Genomic DNA, 23,452 nt, shown 5'->3' on the forward strand with positions numbered 1-23,452 from the left:
TTTCATACCAAGATTATTGAATGCTACATGCTGAAAAAAATGAAAGAACATGTATTGGCACAATTCTACACCTCACCCTTTGCAAACTCCAACAAAAGTTTGCTGTTACACAAGATAGGGCAGCAGCAAAAATTTGCACCCTGACTCTTAAAATTTCACCCTGAGAAAAGTCTTGTGTTTCCAAGCACAGCACTGCCAGGTTGGCTACTGGCACCACAGGAGAAGGCACCTGTGCATTCATGCTTCGTTTACAAGCTGATGCAGGGTGGAAAAGCAACAGAGGGAGATGAAACATAGAGCAGATTTAAACATATAAATATCCTACTGATACTGTGTAAAAGTACCTGGTGATGGAAATTAAGAGATGACTATGTTAACTCATACTGGCCTAATGAAGTCTTTAAATACCAAACACTGACCTGCTTGCTCAAGTATCAGCACGACTAGTCTCCAAGGAAAGCAATGAGCCACCATAAGCAGACACAGGTTTTTCTCCTTGTTTTCTTTTAGCATAACCTGATTCATATCTGGAACCCAGATGCTGGGGGCACTGGCTGTGCAGCTCTTCTCTCCCCACCCGTACCTTCCCTTGCTGAAGCCTGTAAATTTTATTCCTGCCGTCCCAAAGAGGCAGTAGCTACGCCTTCCCCTTCTTACTGGCAGCCCAGTTTGCAGGTACCAACTAACTTTCGGTGAAGGATTTGCATGAACTTTTAACCAGCAGCTGACTGAACGCTCAGCACCCTCCGTCTGCAGCCCTGCAAGCCTCGCGCGCGTCTCCCCCGCGGAAAAAAACCATGGCTGAATACACGAGCTTTGGAAGCGGCCGCTCAGTCCGAGCCGCCCACGCGGCACCCGGTACTACCCCTGCCGTGTCGGGCGGGCGCTACTCCATGCCCCGCCTCGTCCCGCCCCGCCGCGCGGTGCAGCCCCGGGGGGCGGCCCCCGCGCTGGCCTGGGAGCGGGGCGCACCCTCCGGGCACCGGCTGGGAAGAAGGGAGGGTTCACCCCTTTTTCCCCCACGGAAACCGACGGGCCGCAGACCCCGCGGGGTGGCGGTGCGCCCGCCGAGTCGCACCCCGCCATGACATGGCGGTCCGTAGGGCTGCTGGCGCTCTTCTGCTGCCAGCTGCGGGCGGGCAGTGCCGCCCTCCCGGCGCCTGCACCCACCCGGCCCGGGGAGGAGGGCGGCGGCGGCGGCGGTCGGGGCCGCCCTCCGTGGGACAGAGGCGGCCGGGAGCAAGAGGCGGTGGCGGCGGCCCTCCGGGTAGGTGTCCCAGCCCGCTCTTCCACTCGCCATCCGCGCTGCGGGACCGCTGCCGCCGGGCTCCGCCGCAGGAGGAGGAGGGGCGGCGAGTGCCGCTCAGCCGCTGCTGGCCGGGAGGCGGAGGAAGGCGGACCGGCAGGTTCCTCGGCCCGCACTGCCGGAACCCCCCACCCCCCGCAGGCCTTCGGTGCATCCCCCAGATCCGCGTCTCCCCAGATCGCTGGCACTGGGGCCGCTGCCGTTCTCGCCTTCCCCATGTCGGACGGCAGGTGCGAGCCGGGCCACGCGTGCCCGGATGCCAACGGGGGTCACCCCTCCGGCTGCACGGAGCGTGCTGCTAGAGCTGTTTCCCAGGGATATGGGGCGACCGGAGAAGGGGGAAAAGGCAGGCAGGCCGTGCCTGCTCTAGTGCCCCCCTTTTGCCCATCGTTCCAGGCGGGAGCCGGTCTTACAGGGCAGGGGATGGTCACCAGGCTGAGGTACCAGCCCGATCTGGCTCCCGCCCCGGGTGGTGGCTGCCAGTGTGGTGGGATCGAAGGTGATGCTGCCCAGGATGCACTAGCAGACCACTATTGCCATTGAGGGAGTGCGATGGAGTCGTCATGGAAAACGCAGAAGGTGGCATGAAATTTTACATATTTCATGGTGAACTTTGTCAGCAGAAGTTGAAGAGGGTCAGATTGTCCTGTTTTCATAGTTCAAAACCCTGTTTTTCAGAGATCCAGGATTCCCAATAGTATAAAGTTTAGGGAGTTTAATGTCTTTAGACCGTTATGCTCTTCTTTTGCTTTATAAAGACATGAAGCATGGTGGGGTTAATTCTTATCTGAAGGCATTTTTACATCTCTAAACCACAAGGTTTGTTGTGCTGTGAAGGAAAGACATCAGATGAGTTTAACCCAAATTGTTCTCAGCTTGCCTGTTTTGTCTGCTTCATATCAATTCCTTGCACTTAACAAGTGCTTTTTTTGATCTTTCTTGGAGTTGAAATTAGTCTAATGGCTTTTATGTTGGTTTGCTAGGAATACACAGCGAATCTGAGGTATACAGCTGTCTTGTTATCTAAGTTCGTGCTTACTGTTGCTAACCTTTTCTTTTTCTGCTCTTATGGTTTTGTCACTACTGCTAACTTAAAAATGCCCACAATTATTTTTTTTTTCCTTCAGGAAAGCGCTAAAAGAATTAGATTACTGAATTCATCATCAAAAGATAATACGACTGCTTTCTATGGAATAAATCAGTTTTCTCACCTGTTTCCTGAAGAGTTCAAAGGTACATTTTCTGATTGCTGCTAATGCCTTTTCTGTTATTTTTGTTATTCTTTCCCAGAACCTTCTGTCTTTCACATTTACAGATTCTCCCCATGCTGATAGTCAGCTAATTTACAATGCCTGGTACCCACATCAGTACTTCTGAAGGATGCAACAATCCTCTTCATGTTCTCCAGTATTGCAATGTTGAATTGCTCACAACCTGAATATGTTTTAGTATACAGGCAGTTCCGTCTTTCCTTCTTTCTTCTCACTGTGCCCTAAAGCCTTCTTCAGTTGCATCAGTTTTAAAAGTGGAAGATACACAAGGTTCTTGAGTAAGTTCCTATTGCCTATCCCAAGACAAAACTGGCTACAGCCCAAACAGTGCTTGGAGGTCCATGGTTGTACAATCACAGCTATGACTTTCCAGAGCAATATAACGTGCTTTATTTTTTTCCTAGAAAATTTATCTGATGTCTAACCTAATCTTCCCTTCTTGCTGTTCAAGTCTATTACTACATTTTCTATTTATCAGAGGATTTAACTCCTTTTTAAATTTTAAATAATTCAGCAACTTTTTTAGTGAAAAACCAACAGTTAGCGGGTGTTTCAGAATCTTTACCTTATTCTGCTCTTACTTTCCCCTTGTACCTGACTAAAATAAAATAGTATTTTTTAAGTCAGTAAAATGTGAAAATTTTCAAACAAAACTTGTTTTATGGAGTGGTTATTGTTCAACTTTAGAAAATATACACATTTCCTACCCGCATTCTCTATATAGAATATTCCTTTTCTTTCTGGAACTATAGGGATATTTACATTCATTGTGGAGTATAATGATTATATTAAAACACATGAATTTTCTCTGGATTTGAAAATGAGATCTAAACTCATGATTCTACCTACAGATCAAGGTTACCTCTGTGACTTCTAGTAAAATAGTGGTTTGTGGATTTTTTTTTTGTTAGTAGATTTATAGATGTTTGTATTCTGTGTTTAGCTATTTACTTAAGAAGCATACCTCACAACCTTCCCAGATATGCAAAAGTGCCAAAGGGAAAGGAAATACCTTTGCCAAAGAAGTTTGACTGGAGGGACAAGAAAGTCATTGCAGAAGTGAGAAATCAGCAAACAGTAAGTCCTCGTGTTTTCCTTTCCTGGTTCTCAAGCACTACTCAGACACAGTTTCAGTGTGCAGTGTGCAGTGTGCAGAGCACAGTGAAGGTTTTGGAAAGGACCAGCACTGCCTCAAGACTCATTGGAGAGCTGGCACAAGTATGACCAGGTGAACATATACAAAGTCACATAGCATTTTATGTGAGGTGGGATTAGACTTAAAAGGATGAGGTGTAAAAATGGTGCTTTTAGGAACTGTTTATTTATAAACTGTGCATAATACATTTTTTGATTTAGTTAACCAAATCTGCAAGTATTTTGCATCATGTGTGCCTTGTATTTTTCTGGAGGGACCAAGGTAAGTTAATACCTGATCTCATCCCCCTCAGTTTACCTGGATGAGTACAGATCCTTTCCTATTGTTTGTTCCCATGATCAAATGCCCTTGGCTAGTCAACACCCATATCTTTACCACTGAACACCTCAGGGGATGCATTCATGATAGGAAGGTGACCAGACCCCACACGACTACAGTTTATCCCAAGATACAAGCTGTTAAATCCCCAGTGTCTTTCCCATCTGTGCTTCACATTGTGTAACCTGGACCCTGTGAGGAATAAATTCTGCTTCCTATTTAAAGGCCTCAGTTTTAAGAGCCTAGAACTGCAGTATAGATTCTGTGATTGTCTAAGAGTTTTTCTATTATGTTTAATTTGAGTTTACCATTTCTTAAACTGTAATCTAATACAGTTCTATAAAATTCTACAAAAACTTACTAATGTGGTTAAAAAATAATTTCATCCTGAGTCCCAATCTTTCTTTAAGAAAATAGATATCTCACAGTAAAAAGCATCCTCAGACCTATCTTAAAGGACAAAAATCATCAGGAGGGATTCCTTAATGTAAGACAACCACAATGTCAGAATCCTTAAAATAAGACATCCATAATGCATTTCTGGCTTTCAGAGAGCAGTATAGGAGAAAAAACAGTTCAGTATTTTAAATGGATGATTAAGTTTCTTTATTATTGCCTTAAAATCAAAGTTCAAGGATGGTGTAGTAAATGAAGAGCATTAGACGACTCTTTTGACTCTTTTTTGCTTTTCATATCAGGCTTCAAAGACAAAAGTGACTTTTTCTTTCTCCTGTTTCCCTTTCTATCAGTGTGGAGGCTGCTGGGCTTTCAGCGTTGTGGGTGGTATAGAGTCCGCCTATGCAATTAAAAGAAACAACCTGGAAGAGCTCAGTGTGCAGCAAGTTATTGACTGCTCATACAATAATTACGGCTGCAATGGGGGATCCACTGTTAGTGCTCTGAGCTGGCTGAACCAGGTTTGGAACTTTTTATAAATCTCAAACCCTTCATTAGCTTTCATATCACCATTCTTATTTACTGGGAAAAAGTGGTGGGGAAGACGAAGTGTGGAGCTCACCTGATGTGTGTGTACCTTTATATGTGCATATACGTATGTGTGCGTGTGTATATGTATGCATATTTATTTAGTGTGGAACTAAGAGAGAATTTGTTTAAGCAGAATTAAAATTTGGTTGGAACTTTATGGTCCGTATATGTTCTTGTGAATATAACAAATCAGCCCTCAGGGGCTGAAAATAATGTTCCTGAATTCAGCTGGAATTGCAGACATACAGAACCAGTGTAGATGGAGCCATTTATCCATATGTCATTTTGTGGATTTGAGGCACCAGCATCTAGGAAGGATGTTGACATTTTCTGCTTTCAAATTTCTATGGTTTCTGTTGCAAACACTGCAAAATTATGAATAAGTGTGGAGAACCTTAGAATAAAATGGATTGTGTTTACCTTTGTTTCACTTGCAACCCAAAACATTGAAAATGGAGACACAGTTTCTACTTCAGTTGTAGCTAACACATTTCATTCATGAAAAACAAAAAATGTGTGTTAATAACATGTAAACAGAAACATTTTTATATCTTTGAAATAAAAAGTACTCTCTCAGATTGAATTATAAGAATATGAAAAGAATTCCTTCTTTTTTTGAAGTTTAAAAAACCCCTGGTTTTTCCTTTTTAAGAAACTGTAATTCCTGAAGATTCATATAACCATTGCTAATAACCGTCTAGATAACTTGTCTAAATTTCTATTTCAAGAACAACAGAGGATACTCATCTTGATTCCTCTGAAGCAAAATTCTGTCTTGCTTGGCAACAGAGGGACCACAAATGATTTAGGCTGGAGAAGTCACTGTCATAAATGTACTGTACTGCAGAAGACAAGGAAAGCATAAAAGGCTGATACAACAGCTTTGTTTCTGGACTTTAAACCATTATATAAATGTAATATGTTAGTATGAGGATTTGAAGCTAGTAACAGAATCAGACTTTTCAGTATTTTATATAGCTTCTTGGGATATTTGTGCTTCTTGAACTGTTCCAAGGAGAGAATAATTTTGTTTGTGGAAGTCATTTGAAGAGAATGAATAGTCATTCATCGAATGAGTATCTCTCTATCTTGAAATTGATGAGATTGCTTATGAGGCTAGTTTAAATCTGAGATGCTTTTTAAATTTTATTCATTATTTAAAGACTTCTGGATCCCTTCTGAAGCTTTCTCAGTGAAAAAGAAAACTAGAGATAGTAAATACCTATTTCACAATATGACACATTTCTAATCTCACCCAGAGCACACTGAATTTTGAGTGGGTTATGTGGCCAATTTCAATATGTTTTGAGCTGCATAGTGATAAAATCAAATGCATTAAATTCTTATTCATTTATCTTCTTGCAGACAAGAGTGAAACTTGTGAGAGATTCAGAATACACTTTTAAAGCTCAAACAGGACTGTGCCATTATTTTGATCGCTCAGATTTCGGAGTTTCAATAACAGGATTTGCTGCGTATGACTTCAGGTAGCTATTATTGACTCTTTTTATTTGCTATACTTTTCCTTCTGTGTTCAGCAATTGTGGAGTAATCTAGAGTGAATAGTGCATTGACCAGGCAAAGGTTATGAGATTGATTGCACCAGTTCTGTAGCTGTGTGCTGGAGAAGGATTAATGTGTTAACATTTTTGAGTTAAGACTTGCCATTACAAATCCACTCAACACTGCCATCACTAAGCCTACTCAAATGAGAAAGCTTAAGTCTGTGGCTTGAAATTAGTTCTTTTAAATTGGCTGTGTATAAACTGGAGTGTTGAGGCAGTTACAGTTTCTCATGTATGTTTACTGAACATTATACTGCTTTATTATTAGAAACAGTAAATCTTACCTGTAGTAATTGGAATTTGTTGAAAAAATTAGGAAATATTCAGTTATTTCAGTATTCCTCCATTTACATACCCACCCACATCTTCTCCAGCCCATGACTTTAGAAACAGTATTGTCAACTGAATTGTGTGAAGACTTTAGCTTTTTAGGTTTCTGTGTAAAAAACCTGTGTTTCTAATCTTTATCAGTACAGTATAACTGCATACTGAAATTAAAGACAAGAACTGTGATTTTGACTAGGAATTGGGTTACTGCTGTATTTGTAGTGCTCACCATTGCCCACTGACTTGACCCAGAAACTTGCTGCTTTTTAATAGCATTATATCTTTGGATCTGCACTTTTCCTATTGTTTCTGTGTCCTATATTTGTATTACTGTGTTGTGGTATATGAAATATATAATTACTAATGTATTTTACATGGCATGTAGAACTCAAGAGGGAACAGTTTCATTATTTGATTTTTAATTCATACTTAACAAGGAGATTACCATCTCTCAAATCACTTTAGTGTGCTAACTAAAGTAACTTGGCATTATCCCTCATTCCTTTCACAGCGGTCAAGAAGAAGAAATGATGAGAATGCTTGTTAACTGGGGCCCTTTGGCAGTAACAGTAGATGCAGTTAGCTGGCAGGATTATCTTGGTGGAATCATACAGTATCACTGCTCCAGTGGAAGAGCAAATCATGCTGTTCTTGTGACTGGTTTTGACAGAACAGGTGCGTTTCCATCAACTGAACTTCAACCCAGTAGGTTTTACATGTTTTTCTCTTACTTGCAGCTCTGCCTTCTGTGGGACAAGTGATTAAAATCTAGAACGAGTTGTTCTGTTGAAAGCTGTTTGGTCTGATGTCACATCAGTTCTGGAAATGCAGCCTGATCCCAGTGACTTTGCCACTGCTACTTTAGTTCTATGGGACTTTGTCCTTGTAAAGTCAAGAACATGGCTATATGTGTCTTTACACTAGAAGAGCCCATATCCAGTCTTTCGATACTGGAATATTAGTTCTGTTCTCTGTTTGAATAACTGGTTTCACTGGCCTGTATCATCAAACCATTGCAAATTATGACATAATAAAATGCTAATTTGCTCTGTAGAGTGTTAGGGGTCTTTTAAGCTTCCCAGATCTCATGTTGTCTCTAGTTCATGAAATGTCTCTTCCAGGTAGTGTCCCATACTGGATTGTACAGAACTCTTGGGGGCCTACGTGGGGAATAGATGGCTATGTTCGTGTTAAGATGGGCGGCAATGTCTGTGGTAAGTCTGGCAAAAAATAATTAAGTGGTAAAGGCCACACACTGGGATGTATCTCTCCATGTAGGTAAGGCTATAATAATATAATAATATAATAGTAATATAGTATATATTATGTATATATATTATATAATAATATAATGTCATAGTAAAGATATATTGGGATCCTCAGAGAGGCAATACAAATCATTGCTATGCTTTAACAGAGGTTAAATGAGTCCAGATGGGAAAATAAGTAAAGTGTTGCTAGTTCAACCAAGCCAGGTATTTAAATGATTGAAAAGCACTATGTAGAGGTAAAAATATATAAAGCATAACGAACAGTTAGATTACTATTGTACCTTACCACATAGAGGTAATGGCATTGTAAAGTATGCAGTCATGTGTCATGGTTCTAGGTTAGTGCCATTGCTGTACTCCCTGTAGTAAAACAGCTGCTGTCCTTGTCTGGTGGATGCAATTATCTCTGGGCTCAGTTTAGCAAACAAATACAAAAATTGAATCTACCTATGCTTGGGAAATGTGTCCTGCTTGTGGTTTTTGTTGTAGGACAGAGGTATATCCTTTAAATGCTAGTTCCATCTCCTGCCCTGGTGTTAGCTTATCTTAATCTTCTGCAAATAAAAACAGATAATATTCAGTTTGCCTGCACTCAGTAAAGATCAGAACAATGTATTCAGCTTTTTCATGTTGCTGAATCTTTTGTTCTTACTGGTTTTGTGTAAAGAAACAATTTTGAAAGGGAAATTTAGAAATAGTGGTAAAGCAAGTCAATTGTAGAGGGGGCAGGGAGAATAGATGTATTATTTTCAAAATCTGTTCTCTCAAAAAGCAGAATCTTTCACATTTTTTGCAGTGTACCACACAAGAACAATCTGGCAAAGGACAGTAGTTGCTTATTTCCCCCACAGATGTCCTCTGACACCACTTCTAAGGGTAGAAGAGCCATTACCATTTGATACCTTCACTGTCTATAGTCAAACTTTGCTTCTAGTGTAGGAATGATTACAAATGGAGTTTGTGATCTCCAGTTTCTTAGTGAGCTTTCAAAGTTGCATAGCTTCACGTTGTCTATATATTGCCAATGCAGGATATCAAGGTTTAGATTGCTTTTCAGCACACAGATTGCACCAATGCTGAGTCCTCAAAAAGGATCTAAAATTTTGAACACACAGTGTCAGGCAAGCAAGAAATAAAAGGGCTACAGATGATTCCATGTACCCCCTCCCCCCCAGCAATTCACCTGCTGTTGTGGCATGGCGGAGAGATGGCATTATATGAATAGGAATTCTGGGAAGTCTCCACTTCTAGTATTTTTTAAAAAAAATTGTAATTCCTTTGCAGGTATCGCAGATACAGTTTCATCAGTTTTTGTTTGACACTTCTCTGGGCCAAAGAACACAAATATCGTTTGGACACACACTGTATATGAAGATGTATTTCAAAACAACATTTTCTAAAATAAGAAATTGCTATAAGGGCAATTCCTGCTTCTAGGCAGTAGATGGCTGCAGTTTTTAAAAACATTTTTATGTTGGATTTGTGTTGCGTGTCAAATTTCTCACGGAATAAGAAGACTCAGAATCAACTGCAGGGTTACTAAGATGGACTGAAACCTCAAATGTGAACTCTATCCAGAGTTGAATACTATTCCATAGAAAAATCTTAAAAGGAAAGCAGTAGTGGCAAATGAGAAGGAATTTGGATCAAAAAATCAATAGTATAACAGTGTATTTTGAATTATTTGAATATAAAAAGAACCATGAGTAACAATTTAGAAAGTCAGCAATTACAGAATACATCAAATCAATTGAGTGTTGGATTTCCTGCGTTAATTGAATTCAGAGGTGAGACTTCCTGGGAATCAAAAAGGGGTTCCAGCTTTGCTGACATGTGAAACTGCAGCTGCAGGCAAATGTAACTAGAACTCACAACCAAACGTGTAATTCTAAAATGCTCTGAGTCTTCCATCTGCAGTGCTTTACCTGTGTCTTTTAAGAAGCCCTACTTTGAAAAGTATTGAAGCAATTTTGTAATTTTTGCACTCAATTACTGTACCATGTTAATAGTTTTTTATAAACTTTTTATGAAAAATGCAATGAGTGTTTATATTTGTCTGTTGTAAGTATTACTGTTTTAGTCCTTCTAATTGTTAATTTTTTTAATTAAAGGAAGACCAAGTGGATTAGCCATGTTTCACTAATTCAGGTTCTGCTACTTACTGATTTTACTTGGCTGAAAACTTCAGATTAACAAAATGAAAAGTCTTCTGTACTGTCAGAGTGTTGTGTAGTATGTCCTTCTCTGAGTGGTTTACAAACAACAAACAGCACACTTCCATAACTGGAAAACAATTGCTATGGTACAGAGAACACACCAGAAATTTAGGCCTACGGTGTGTGTCTTTCCAAATGAAGCATTTAAAAAGACAAGAGTCCATTTACTGAGAAGACCACACAGCTTTATTGATATTCTATGACCAAACTTGCCTTTATTATGTATCAGTTTTATCCTTTTTTCAATGATAGTTTGCATAAAAGCCACTTTAAATGTCTGTCATACTGTTGTTTGAACTTTATGGTTGCTTTAGAAGAAGACTTAACAAAAGATGAGCTTTAATACTGCTTTATTTGAAGTGCAAACTAAGTAGTTATATCTGCTATTCTTAACAGTAAGTATTTCTACAGAAGGGATTTACATTCACATGTAACCCATACGTAGCAACATGATTGTTGATGTATGTATATAAGTTCAGGATGCTGCAGTTCCTATAGATTCTGGACTTACTTTTTAAATACAGGTTTTGAAACTCCTAGCCCAAAATTCCTTTTGAAATTGCAGTAGAGCTCAGAAACTGATATTCCTCTGAAGATGATGAGACTGATTATATCCTCAACCAGACATAAATTAGTAACAGCCATTAGGCAAACAAATACAAAAATATGTACAAATAAGTCAGGATCATTATAATTCCATATAATTTGCTCCCTCTCTCTAGGTGTAGGTTTTAAGAAGCCAACTAAGAGTTAAATTGGTCATTGAGTTGGGTTGGGGTATCATTTTAGTCTTAGTATAGGCTAACTCAATACAAATTATTTTTTCTACAAACAGTTAAATTTCTTCCACAAGCCGATCATACTATTCACATAGCTGTCACACATAAATACATATTTACTCTCCTACACTCCATGAGAATAGCTGTTGTTCGAGGGGCAGCACCACTCAAGGTGAAAGTCATGAAGTTCTTTACAGGAACTAGTCTAGAAAAGCAGTCTAGTCAGAGTCGTCGCTGCTGAAATAGGAACTATCACAATATTCTGCCATGTAAAGGAATTTATGAATGGTTGGGTTCATCTTTGGTATCCAGTGTCTTGGCACTAGAAATGTTGAAAGATTGAACAAATCCACAAATACTTTGTATCTGTCACTGAAAAAGACAATTGGAATAATAAATACATCAGCATAAGAAGGCCATAATTTCTAAATCCTCAGCAATCATTCCATCTCATTAATTTATTAAGGTTTCTGCACTAACCCTCCTGAATATTGCAGAGCAAGAATACAAACCTAACTGTTTCTGGGGTATAGCAGATTAGGCTTAAAAAGGGAGTGGGGTTGCTATAGTCATGTCTTTCTTCTGAAATAGCAGAGTACATAGGGTATAATCTCCAGACCTGCACTCTTGTGGTAGATACGTAGTAGTATTTATCTAGGAACAGTGTTAACCTGAAATTAAGGAAGACTGGGAAGGCTTTCTAAAAAATACAGTGGACCTTCAATCCTCAAATTCAGTTCAACCATCTGCTTTCTACTCTACCCTGTGTTACAATGGTGGTGATGGTGATTGTTGCCCGCAGCCATACATAGTAGTCGGCGACTATGTACAGTTTCTTTTTGAAAACAAACCTCAAGATCCTCTTATAAAGAGGTCTAAATATCCTTGTGCTTTTTTACATAATGTTTTTCAGGACTGTCAGAACAATTGCATCTAGAAGGCTTGAATTTTGTGTACAGAAAGTTCTACTCATTCAGAGAGTTTTGTCCTCAGACCACAACCATCCCTTTTAAGTTTCTGCTTCATCCAACAGAAGGAAACATGTTTCTGATCATTGCCTACACAGCCTGAGAGTAGTAATTACTATTGGCTAAGATTATATTCAATCCCAAATTGAAGTACCTCAGGTTGTGCAATTAGTGGTCACACTAAGGAATAAAGAAACTCATCAGTTGCACAGTAGACGGGACTCATTTCCAGCCTGTGTCACCTCATTAACTTGTGCTATGTGGCACACAAACTAGATAAGACAGGGTTAATACTATTTGCTATCACAGTAACGTCTGGATCCCTTGACTGAGAATTATACATAGCACTTTGCATGAGTGATCAAAAGGTTTTTTTGCCCCAGAAGGCTTGGAATTTATATATGGCAACCTGATAAGTAAACGGATAACGACCAGGAGGCGATGCTAGAGTCCCAAATGAGAAGCAGCAGCCCTTTGGCCTCCAGTGAACTGTCTGAAATATGTCTCCTAGCATTAGAGGTTTTATGAACTGTGTTGTTGCAGGTAGCAGGGGAAACACATTATTCTTACCTCACTGTTGAGCGCAAATAGTGGTAGCCTGATGAGCCTCCAGTGCCAGCCTTGCTGCCAATCATTCTGTGCACCAAGCAGACATGGTTATCTGAGTGATACAAAAGAAGAAAATGTCATGTATCTAAACCCTGAATTTATGTTCAGTGTTTAGATAGAACCAAAGAGTCATGACAAGATGCGTCCCTGAAATATTAAAGGGCACACAGAGGTCTTTACAGAGATACAGAACTACTAGGTTTTGAGAAATTTAGGAGTTAAATCTGCCATTCATCAGTCAACTAATACAAAATTATTGTTAATTCAGAATGAACACTCTAATTTTTATACATTATTATGCCCTGATTATACAGAATTAATACATTCACTTATGTGTTTCTAGATAGGGAAGGAGCAGAAGGAATGTTTTCATATTAAGAGACATCATGATGACATTTGGAAAATATATACCTGTCCCTTAAATAAAAGAATTCACCTAACTTATAGCAGGTCATAGAAATGACAGCTATACCTATGTATCTATCACAGAAGCAGCTCTTAATCTTTCCTTTTGGCTGAAGTACAAACAAAAAAAATCATGCATAAAGCATTAACTCCAAAGCTCGATTCTAAGAATGGGTGTAACTCAGAGACAGAAAAATTTACTTGCACCTAAAAGAAGGAGTGTCACAGTCAAAAATTGAAACTTACATCTCCATTTGGTCAGGAGTACATCGAGATCCATAAGGGAGGTAAGAAGCTGAAAGGGAACCTGGAAACGAGGCTCCTCTCTTGGAAAATGAAAGAGAAGAACGTGAGACCTCTTGGCCTATACTGTATTTTTCAAAGAAGCACTTCACTGGTGCTTAGTGACTTTGCATATATTTTTCCTAAATTAGTATTGAAATGTTAATGGATGTTTTAACAAATGCTTCTGCCACCTACGACTTAATCCACACCTTTTCCCTCCTACTTGGAAAAGTACTCCAAATCTTTCTAGGACAGGTAGAACAGTTTAAACAAGGCATTTCCTAGTTACCGTCTGAGGAGCACCATCTGGTCAGACACAAACCAGACACCCAGAGGGGCCATGTAACCTCCATCCATGAAGACATTCAAAACTCAGCTGGACACGGCCCTGAGCAGCCTGATCTGACTTTCTAGTTGTGTCTAACTAATTAGGGTTTCTGTGGAGGGTTGGATTAGATTACTTTCCAAGGCCTGTTCCAACCTATATAAATCTGTGCTGCTGTTCTTAATCTTCCCTTCTCCTCCTGCCTAAAAGCATTAAAGATACATCTTCCAACATTACCTGTAGAAGTAGATCATTAAGGCCCCTTTCAGTGCTTTGTAAGATAGTCGTCTTTCTCCTGCAAAATACAAATGTCCTTAGTTTGTTATTGATTCTCCTGCAAATTTATTGCTATTATGTGATTATATATATCATGTATAAAACTTACAAATTTACATAAAATATTACAATCTACCTTTACTGAGGAGATGTTCATGGCGTTTTTCATCAAATAATGCAAGTAATACATCTCTCTGTTTTTGGAATTCGCACAATAAGTCATCCTTTTCTTCTGATTCTGCTTTGGCCTTTGATATTTAAAACAAAAACAGGTTTTAGAATTCAGTAGGGAAAATTAAGCACTTGAACGACTCATTATGCAACTTTTACTTTCATCATAAAAATACTCTGAAGTTGGCATCTTAGATGTAAGAACTGTATTTTCAAACAAGATACATGAGTCACTGACCTTTAAGAAGTGCAATTACCACAAAATATACAATTAAAAAGATGCCAACACAATTCAGATGAATGAATGTCCAAACAAACTTGTATCACATTAATTTTGGTCTAGAGGCCTTAAAAACATTTAATCTTAATTTTTTTGAAGTCTGATTTATTTTGTTTTCAAGGTAAAACGTAGACATCCTTGCACAGCGTTGGGTAAGAAAAGTGTATATAAAAAAGTTTAGGTAAATTAGAAAGTTATAAACAGATATTCTCAGGAAATTGATTAGTTCTTATGATTTTTTTTCTCATTAAAAATGTGCTTAAAGCTAAAGGTCATAAAATATTCAGGGATTTTCTGGTACTTATGTGCCAGTGTAATTCAAATGATCATAGCAGCCAATTGCCCAAGAAATGGGCTGTTTATAGTGACATTCCATACTCACAGCTAAGGGGCCCAAACTTTGTGTATAGTCTGGACTGTAGATGCAAGTACTAACTAAAGGTGAAGTTGTAGTTTCAGTAAAATCAACTCCGGCCCTTCCATTGATACTAACTCATCTCTTTTGCAATCAAAATAATCCATGTATCTCATGCTTTAAATGGTCTTAGATGTCAAATTACAAAACTATTTCAATTTCCTGAAGAATTTGCAATTTTTTTCTGCTTCTTGCAGACAGAGACTGATGAAGATTAAATGAAGTGAGAGAGAGACTGTAAGTGGGCCAAAAATCAAATTTATGATGTAATGTTATTTTGCCAGCTGTCTTTGCTTATAGCTAGTTCAATAGTACACATATGCCATATACCTGTATCAAGGCAAATTCCTCTTCTAGACCTTTTAAAACATTCATTTCGAATTGTCCCCAGAAATCAAATCCTTCTGCTTCAAGTCCCGGAGTTCTTTCCAGCCATGCCTTTCATAATAATAATAACAGTAAAAATTATGATAATGGTGTGTTTTAACAATAACAATGCAAGCTCATTACCCTAGAATTACAAGTTATACCAACATAAATTTTACTTCTTCAGTTGTTCCAGTTTCATATCCTTTAGAAGTGCTTATTGCTGGAGTAGGCACGTATGATGCCTTATACCTGCATAATGGTGCCGTACACAATCCCCCACAGGTTCCAGATTAAATGACCAGTGTTAGAAGACAAAAGTTGTCTCATTCTGAGGGTATATTTGAAAAAAAACTCCCATGTACATACAGGAAAACAATCTTATTCCTCATATATATAGGATAATTGTAATGAAAAATCTCAGAAGGAAGATATAAAACCACCTGTAGAACCAGTTTTTATCATGTCAGATAGGCTGAATACTGATCAAGCCGTCTGTCATTAACCTTAACCACAATATGTGGTGATACAGTCTAGAAATTTACTTGACAGTTTGCAAAGCTTTCTCTTTGGTTACTTTTTAATAATGGAAATTAAATTAGGAAGGAAAAATAGGAATCCTTATTGTCGAATTCCCTTTAGAGACCACTTAATTTTCCTCCTTCTCATCTGAAAGATACAAGAGCATGACATCTAAGTTAATGAAGAAAAGATAAAGAAATTTAAATGTTCTATATCAGGTATTACTAGACAGACAGGGCTAATAAAGTGGATGATGGTTTTTGAGGTTTATACTGCATTTTTCTTTAAAAAGTTATCATAGAATCATAGAATCATTAAGGTTGGAAAAGACCCATAAGATCATCTAGTACAGCTATTACCTACCACTGCCATTTTTACCACTAAAACCATGTCCCGAAAGTGCCACATCTACACATCTTTTTAAATACCTCCAAAGATGGTGACTCAACCACTTCCCCAGGAAGCCTATTCTAGTTCTTGAAAACCCTTTGGTGGAGAAGTGTTTCCTAATATCCAGTTTAAACCTCCCCTGGCACAACTTGAGGTCGTTTCCTCTTGTCCTGTTGCTTGTTACCTGGGAGAAGAGATCAACCCCCATCTTGCTACAATCTCCTTTCAGGCAGTTGTAGAGATTGATAAGATCCTCTCTGAGCCTCCTTTTCTCTGGGTTAAACAACTCCAGCTCCTTCAGCTGCTTCTCATAAGAGTTGTACTCCAGACCCTTCACTAACCTTGTTGCCCTTCTCTGGACATGCTCCAGAACGTCAATGTCTTTCCTGTCGTGAGGGACCCAAAACTGAACACAGAATTCAAGCTGTGACCTCACCAGTGCCGAGTACAGAGATCACTGCTCTGGTCCTTCTGGCCACACTATTGCTGATACAAGCCAGGATGCCATTGGCCCTCTTGGCCACCGGTATGTGAATTTTGTGTATGAAGATGACAAGGGAGTTGGAGAAATTACTGTGAGTCATTTGTAACTCTGAGACCAAGTCGTTAAATCATGATTTTAACCTCTTTAATAGCCAGCACTAACAGTGGAAATATTTTTAGAGTTTTTTTCTCAAAAGGTCTTACAGTCGTGAAAAACAATGCAAATGAAACAATATATTTACATTCTTAGTTTACATTTCCACAGTGCAATTTACAAGTTTAGCGGTCAGAATTTTCAGATGAAAGGAAATGCTGTGAAAAGTCAGTTGTTTTACTAATGACTAACTCTCATACAAATATTGATAAGAATCCAAAACACAAATGATAGGGAAATTGCCAGTATGCTTTCTTCTCTTAAGAAGAATTTGGCACTGACACCAATGAAGGACATTCTTAGGAGATGGGGGAAAATGAAGCAAGGTCTAAGACAGAGATTGTTACCTCCACAAGTTGCAGTAGTGTTGGTTCTTGTTCTGATTTAAGCAGTAATTCATAATCCTGTCCCTTGAAGTTATCACGATAATGCCTTCTGTTATAAGGGACTCTCAGACTCTGGGGAACTCCAATTTTGTTCTCTAGCAAGCGAAACTGCAGGCTCTGAAAACCTGAGGCTGGGCTTAGGTGGTATCTTTGGGAACAGAAGAAAAGAAGATACAAAAATGGAGTATATAATTTGACAGTGATGGGTTTCTCTTCTCAAAAAACCAAAACCAACCACAAGCCAACAAAAAAAGCCCCAAACCAACCATATTTCATATTTAAAGAACATCAAACAGCTATATGAACATTTTTTATATGACTGCAATTAAGAAAAGGAAAAAGCTATTTTAATGCAACGACAAGGTACATATAACTTAATCACATTTTCTAGTTATATATTGTTTGTGCATACAGAGGTACATTCACACACTTATGTTTACATTGTGTTTTAAAGTGGCAGCTTTGTGCATGTGATGTACAGGAGGAAACATTAGTAAATATCATTCTCTTTCCAAACAGAATAAGCAGCTTCACCCCAAATAGGTATTACAAAAACTTCCACAGCAATATCTGAACAATGAATGCATTTTAAATAGGCTTGTTACTCAGGATAATTCCTATATATGGGTATATATAATATATATGCGCAATATTATATTTCGCCTTATTCTATACAATAGAATTAGTGGGTTTTGTTTGAGGGATTAATTAAGAGCATTCTCTCAGAGTTAAATTGTCTGTGTTGAAAAAAATTACTAATAAAAGTAACTTGAAATCCCACATTGCTAGATAATTGTAAAGCATTTTTAACAGCTAGACAATTACAGATGTTGCAAACTTCCAAGAGAAGCAAAATTTTAGTTTTCTGGTTATTTTAATTTGGGAACATTAAAAGACAGAAAGGAAAGGGTACTAAAACAGTGTAGAAGTGAATGGGATGCTGGATGGCACTGAGGTCACAAGTCAGACAGGTCAGCGACAGAAGCAGAAGAACAGGAAAGCAAACAGTGGATGAAGCTGTCACACATGGTAGTGTGGTGGAAGGACCCAGATGAAGTGAGGGAAGAGACAGAAATGCCATGGGAGCAATGAGATGAGCCAAAGGATCCCAAAGAAAGCCTGGGCAGAAAGCAGAAGAGCTACAACCATCCAGCCCTGCAAGATTGGGCAGCAGAAGTTATTAGGGAAAAAGGAGAAGGAACAGCAAAGCTTTCTTCAGCCTTCAGCCACTTGAAGCTTCCAGCTCTGCAGACCCACTGAAAACATGAAGGAAGGAAACAGTATGCAAACCAAGACATCTGAAAAACCTGTTTTATAATCTATAGAGAGTGCATTTCTCTCACCCAAGCACTTCTGTGATTTACCATAGAAAAAGATTGCAACTGTGTAGCACCAAGTTTCAAGTAAATTGTTAACAGAACCATGAGCTATGTTCGAACTTTTGACTCTGAAACCATTCAGCAGCATCCTACACATAAGCATCAACTATTCACTTGTAATCCTTTGCAGAACGTGTTGGACTCACGTTCGATTTCTTAATTGACCTTAATTGACACTTTAAGGTCATGTTTGTCCCTCTAAGGTATGCTCCCACCTTGCTGAATGATGATGCTGTCAGCACACATCCAAAATTCACAATCAGTTCTAAAGATAGGAATTACCAGCTAGTGGATTACTGTGGAAGAATAGTAAGTATTTACCTGAAATCAAAGAAGTCCAGTGGAGTCATAGTTTCTAAAACTGCGAATTGTTCCACAAGTAATTTCAGAATCAATGAAATTCTATTCATTCTAGTAATAACCTTCAGCATGTTCCTCTCATCTCTTACCTGTAGAAAAAAGAAAGATCATAACCAGACAGAATGGTGTTCTCTCTAGGTCCTACCAAGTTATTTCACATCTTTTCACTGTTGTACATCACTTTAGTTCCCAAGTCCTTCCCACATGAAATCCATAGCTGCAGAATCTCATGTAGAATAAAGCACTCTGTTTTTAACTGAAATTGAAACTACAATTTTCAGAGTGAAATCTTTGAATTTTTTTCTGACAGATGATACAAGTAGGCCAAACATAAAAGAATTTTTTCTTTTCTATGTTTTTGACTGAAATAGAAGTAAAAGAATTTAAATTCTAGACCAAAATAATATCATTATAATTTCCAATAACTACAATATTAATATGATATAATATGATAATTATATTACACTTTCTGTTATAATTACTTTCATAATAATTTCTATTATTGTGAAGGAACAAGTCATAAATCAGGTGTGGAAATTACTTAAAAGTTGAGAAGCAGAAAAAACTGAGAGGTACATCAGGAGAGCACATCTAAAACATGTTTATCAGAAATGTGCAGTAGCAAGCAGAGAAGAACAGAGAAGAACTACATCTGGTGGGAAATACAAAATACTAAATGGAAAACACAGAACGTTTTTGGCTAAGTTGAATACTTTGCCTGCAGAAGAGTCTGCTAAAATATCTTTTAGTTTCAGTGGGATTAAACTTCTCTCTAACACCTGAGTATGCAACCAGGAAATATCAAACTACAAAAATGGCAAATGATAATAATTTCCCTAATCGCCTGGCTGTGTACTTGACCTTAACACTGACATTTCAAATTCTGATTAGAAGCAAGATTTCATTTTTCCCAAAACTAAATAACAAAAAATTGTTCTATTTAAGAACTGATTTGAACCAGTTATAATTTGATATTATGTTAAACTAAAAAGCCAACAAAATAATGAATGCGGAGGACAACAAAGATAATTTTCTTCTTTCAACCTGGTCTAATTTGTAGACACATGCTCATGAGATACTCAAGGTATTTCTCAAATTGCATGCAGTCAGCCTTTTTCTGTAGATGTAGTATCAAATCAAGAGTTTTCCATTGTTACCTATTGTTATAAGCTTAAGTGTTCAGCTTTAGACAAATGTTTAGAGATGTTCAAAATATTACTGTTATATTTGTCATTTTCAGAAATTCTCACACAATGTGATTTTCTTCTTGCTTTTCTGTTGTATTTAATATTACACAACTACCAAAGGAGTTTTCTTTCCCACAGCAGATATTGGACAGAAGGATACTATATGTAAACTTGAAAAACTGAGCAAAGGCAGATGCGATTTTTCGTCATAAAAATACCTGTGAGCCCTCTGGTTTTCAGTTTTGCCTTTGAGCCTGGTTTTTCTGCAGTAGAGTATTTCCAAGTTAAGTTTCTCCTGTTGCCCAGTACTAGTAGGAGAGCATTATGAGAGCATTTTGGCCAATGAAATTGCTCTTGGAGGGTGATCTATGCAAAAGGCATACTTCAGGGGGAAATAAGATTTTGCTGATCAAAAATCTCTACTATCCGGATATAAGAGCCACTCAGCCAAATTTCATTGGCATCATTTTTTGATGCTATTTTTGAAAAGAGAACATGAACATGGTGCTTTAGTAAACCCAAATATATCAGGCTGAAAGGCAGGAGGCAAGAGAAAGACTGGGCTGAATTTTCCCGAAATTAATATTTGCTTCTAACTTACATGGCCATTTTGAAAGATCACTCGCACAGAGTCCATTTCCCACAAAATCTGCTTAAACCAAAGTTCGTATGCTACAACAAGAAAGGCACCATTAGCATCAGCTTTGAGGCTACTTGTTTTTTCTTCCTAGCACTGAGAAACTGAAATTCTTATATTTTGATTTGAAATTAATAGCTTACACTTACCCTGCTAGCATACAAAAAAATGTTGACACACAAACTTATTACCTGTTACAGTATGCTGTCCTTTACTTGAAGTATTACACAAAATAATGTAGAGCCAAGAATGCTGACAGAATTTTTTAAAACATGTTTTACACATCAGATATTTGTTGTACAGAACGTTCATTACAAAAGGAGGAAAGAGAAAATCCAAATCTGGTACTCCAGTAAATCTAACTCCAGAGCTGCTTACAATCTACATGTTTCCTGTCAATAACAGGAAAATATCATCAGGCCAGGGCCTGCGAAACAGGTAGATATGAGCAGTTGGGGAGTCCCTAATCAGTATGTTGACTTCTAGACAGATTCTAGATGGTTAAAACTGGATTGAAGTTTCAGAGAAGGCACAAGATCACACAAAATTTGCCTACAATAAACTGCATAGCAAACAAACTGTGTATTGCATGTTTCAGCAACAAATAACTCCCTGTAGCAAAAATGTCACTAAACCCCCACTGAACTCCTCCCACTTACCTTGATGCGTCACAATGAAAAGATGCTCATCATGGATTTTTTTCCCTTTCTTCTCACTCTCAAGTTCTTGAGCATTCAATATCTTGTTCAGCTTAAAAATAATAATAAAAAAGATTGTTCTGTAAAACTCTTGATTCTGCTACAAGAAATGGTAGTCCTACTGTGTACAGATAATATTTAAGGATAATATTTTTAAAAACTATACCTGTGGACCTCACATTCTAGGTTATACGAGAAGCTAGACTAAATGGTCTCAGGTATGACTTTTACTTTTAAATTTAAAAAAAAAATCTTGCCTAAAATAGAACATTTAGGTACATCAAGTAATAAAGTTCGGAAAATCATTTTAAGGGTATTTTTAATTATTTAAAAAAAAAAACCAAAACAACAACAAAACAACAAAACCAGCACGTTTTCCAGATCTTACATGTATACTGTCATGTTCAATGAAAATGGAGTTTCTACAGTAAAATTTCATGTAAACATACAGGAATATCTGCATAAGAGTCTGATTTGAGGCTGTACTAGACATTTCAGTTCTGGTATTACTATTTTTTTTAACTGAGTCAAATTTACAATCCAATTATAGTTGTCTGAAAAGAAATCTTTGCAAGATTCCATACAGTAGAACAAATGTCAACAGATTAGTTAACAAGCACAGAGTAATTCCTCTCACTTCAGTTCATGCTGTCAGAAAAAGAAAAAAAATCTAGATTCTTTTATTGCCTATGACATTTTATTTTTACTTATTTCTTAATTACTTCTAGTTTTTGCAGGTCTCGGTTGGGTTTGGGTTTTTTTGTCCCCCTTGGTAATCATCCTATCCCCTAGATTTCTGGCATATATTTTTTCAGCCAGGTGTTCTGGGCTTTCATTAAATAATTCAAGGAAATTGCACAGAACCTGTTGACATGGAGAAATTGCCAGATAGTGATTGTCAGACCAAAGAAAGCATTTTGTGGTGCACCACTTTACAGTTTAGGTTTACCAATATGAATAACTCCCTACCAAACCGCTCAAAACACTCATCTTCCTCACAGTTTGAGAAGCCTTCCCACAGTCCATCTGCACCATTCCAGTTGAGACAGGCATCTGTGCCTGTTACTACACATGGAGAGCTCATGTAGATGAAGGGAACTTGGAGACCTGTCTTAGTGACTGGCTGACTGCTGGGAGAAGTGTCAATCACAGGTCCTGCCTCAAATCATAAGAGTAACCAGGACAACAAACAAGAAATCCTTAAACTTACTTGTAGGTATTCTCCATAAATAAGTCCACCTTTGCTGGCTTTATTTATTCCTTCTTGTGATTTGTCTTCATTTTCATCTTCCAAAGATAGTTTGTTAAAATTAAATCTAAGAGAAGAATTAAGTAAATATGTAATGTCATTTAATTAAAGAACTATTAATATACCTCCCTTTTTACTAACAGATGCATCTACAATTCAAACAATGCTTTATTTGAGAAACAGAACAAGTAAAGCAGGCTTTTGAGAAAAATAGTACACCTGAAATTCCTTGTCACGGTAACAGCCCGTAGCATTACATCTAGTTCATCAAATAACAAGTGCTCAGACAAGTCCTTGTATGATCTCTTTTCATTTAGCAAGAGCTACAACTGTCTATTTGCTGCTAATAAATAATTTCTTTCTGAGCTTTCATATTTTGCATTAATGCTGTATCATTAGAACTGAATTTTTGAAGCAAAACACAAAGAGGAAGGACTCACAGGTAATTCTTCCCCGCAAAGGGGCAACCACTCATGATTCCAGGATCCAAACACACTAAGCTGCACACCAGGGAATATACTCCGTTGGTATTCCCAAATCTGCTGCTGCTGCCTTATATGTAACCTTATCTCACTGCCTAGGCCAACCCCCAAATTCCCCTCCTTGGCCCTCAGCCCATCCCCACTATTCAATAATTACAGAAACAATCACAGCACAAAGGTCAATAAGTTCATGTGTTGTTGGCTCTCCAGGGTTGTGGGTTTTTTTCAA

The 23,452-nt window shown here is 38.1% G+C and overlaps 2 protein-coding genes across 3 annotated transcripts; one reads left to right on the plus strand and one right to left on the minus strand.

Moving 5' to 3' along the window:
* Positions 1-939: 939 nt before the first annotated feature.
* CTSO (cathepsin O) lies at positions 940-10,234 on the plus strand. The gene is made up of 8 exons (XM_051790635.1): positions 940-1,267; positions 2,434-2,539; positions 3,521-3,654; positions 4,801-4,968; positions 6,404-6,525; positions 7,442-7,605; positions 8,052-8,144; positions 9,486-10,234. The coding sequence occupies exons 1-8, from the start codon at positions 1,085-1,087 to the stop codon at positions 9,518-9,520; spliced, it is 1,005 nt and encodes a 334-aa protein (XP_051646595.1). The 5' UTR covers positions 940-1,084; the 3' UTR covers positions 9,521-10,234.
* TDO2 (tryptophan 2,3-dioxygenase) lies at positions 5,462-23,326 on the minus strand. 2 transcript variants are annotated; one of them, XM_051790632.1, is made up of 12 exons: positions 23,182-23,326; positions 22,703-22,808; positions 21,454-21,544; positions 20,759-20,829; positions 18,932-19,059; positions 17,193-17,379; positions 15,261-15,368; positions 14,201-14,312; positions 14,026-14,083; positions 13,425-13,504; positions 12,735-12,825; positions 5,462-5,520 (listed from the first exon to the last, which is right to left on the minus strand). In XM_051790632.1, exons 1-12 carry the CDS (start codon positions 23,214-23,216, stop codon positions 5,511-5,513), a joined length of 1,077 nt encoding a protein of 358 aa, XP_051646592.1. In that variant the 5' UTR covers positions 23,217-23,326; the 3' UTR covers positions 5,462-5,510. The 2 variants fall into 2 exon arrangements, with proteins under 2 accessions (XP_051646592.1, XP_051646591.1); XM_051790631.1 differs by lacking the exon at positions 5,462-5,520 and adding an exon at positions 10,751-11,568.
* Positions 23,327-23,452: the final 126 nt, after the last annotated feature.

The sequence above is a fragment of the Manacus candei genome, unplaced genomic scaffold, assembly GCF_025592945.1.
Source record: "Manacus candei isolate 608988 ecotype Guabito, Panama unplaced genomic scaffold, ASM2559294v1 h1tg000028l, whole genome shotgun sequence".
NCBI lineage: Eukaryota > Metazoa > Chordata > Aves > Passeriformes > Pipridae > Manacus > Manacus candei.

Bases quoted from the DNA above. Each gene is read 5' to 3' on its own strand.
- TDO2 (XM_051790631.1), bottom strand. From the start codon at position 23,216: ATGAGTGGTTGCCCCTTTGCGGGGAAGAATTACCT. The intron at 22,809-23,181 runs GTGAGTCCTTCC...TTCTTCTCTTAG, and splicing joins TTTGCGGGGAAGAATTACCT to ATTTAATTTTAACAAACTAT. The intron at 20,830-21,453 runs GTAAGTGGGAGG...TTCTTGTTGTAG, and splicing joins TTTCATTGTGACGCATCAAG to CATACGAACTTTGGTTTAAG.
- CTSO (XM_051790635.1), top strand. From the start codon at position 1,085: ATGACATGGCGGTCCGTAGGGCTGCTGGCGCTCTTCTGCTGCCAGCTG. The intron at 1,268-2,433 runs GTAGGTGTCCCA...TTTTTCCTTCAG, and splicing joins CGGTGGCGGCGGCCCTCCGG to GAAAGCGCTAAAAGAATTAG. The intron at 4,969-6,403 runs GTTTGGAACTTT...ATCTTCTTGCAG, and splicing joins CTCTGAGCTGGCTGAACCAG to ACAAGAGTGAAACTTGTGAG.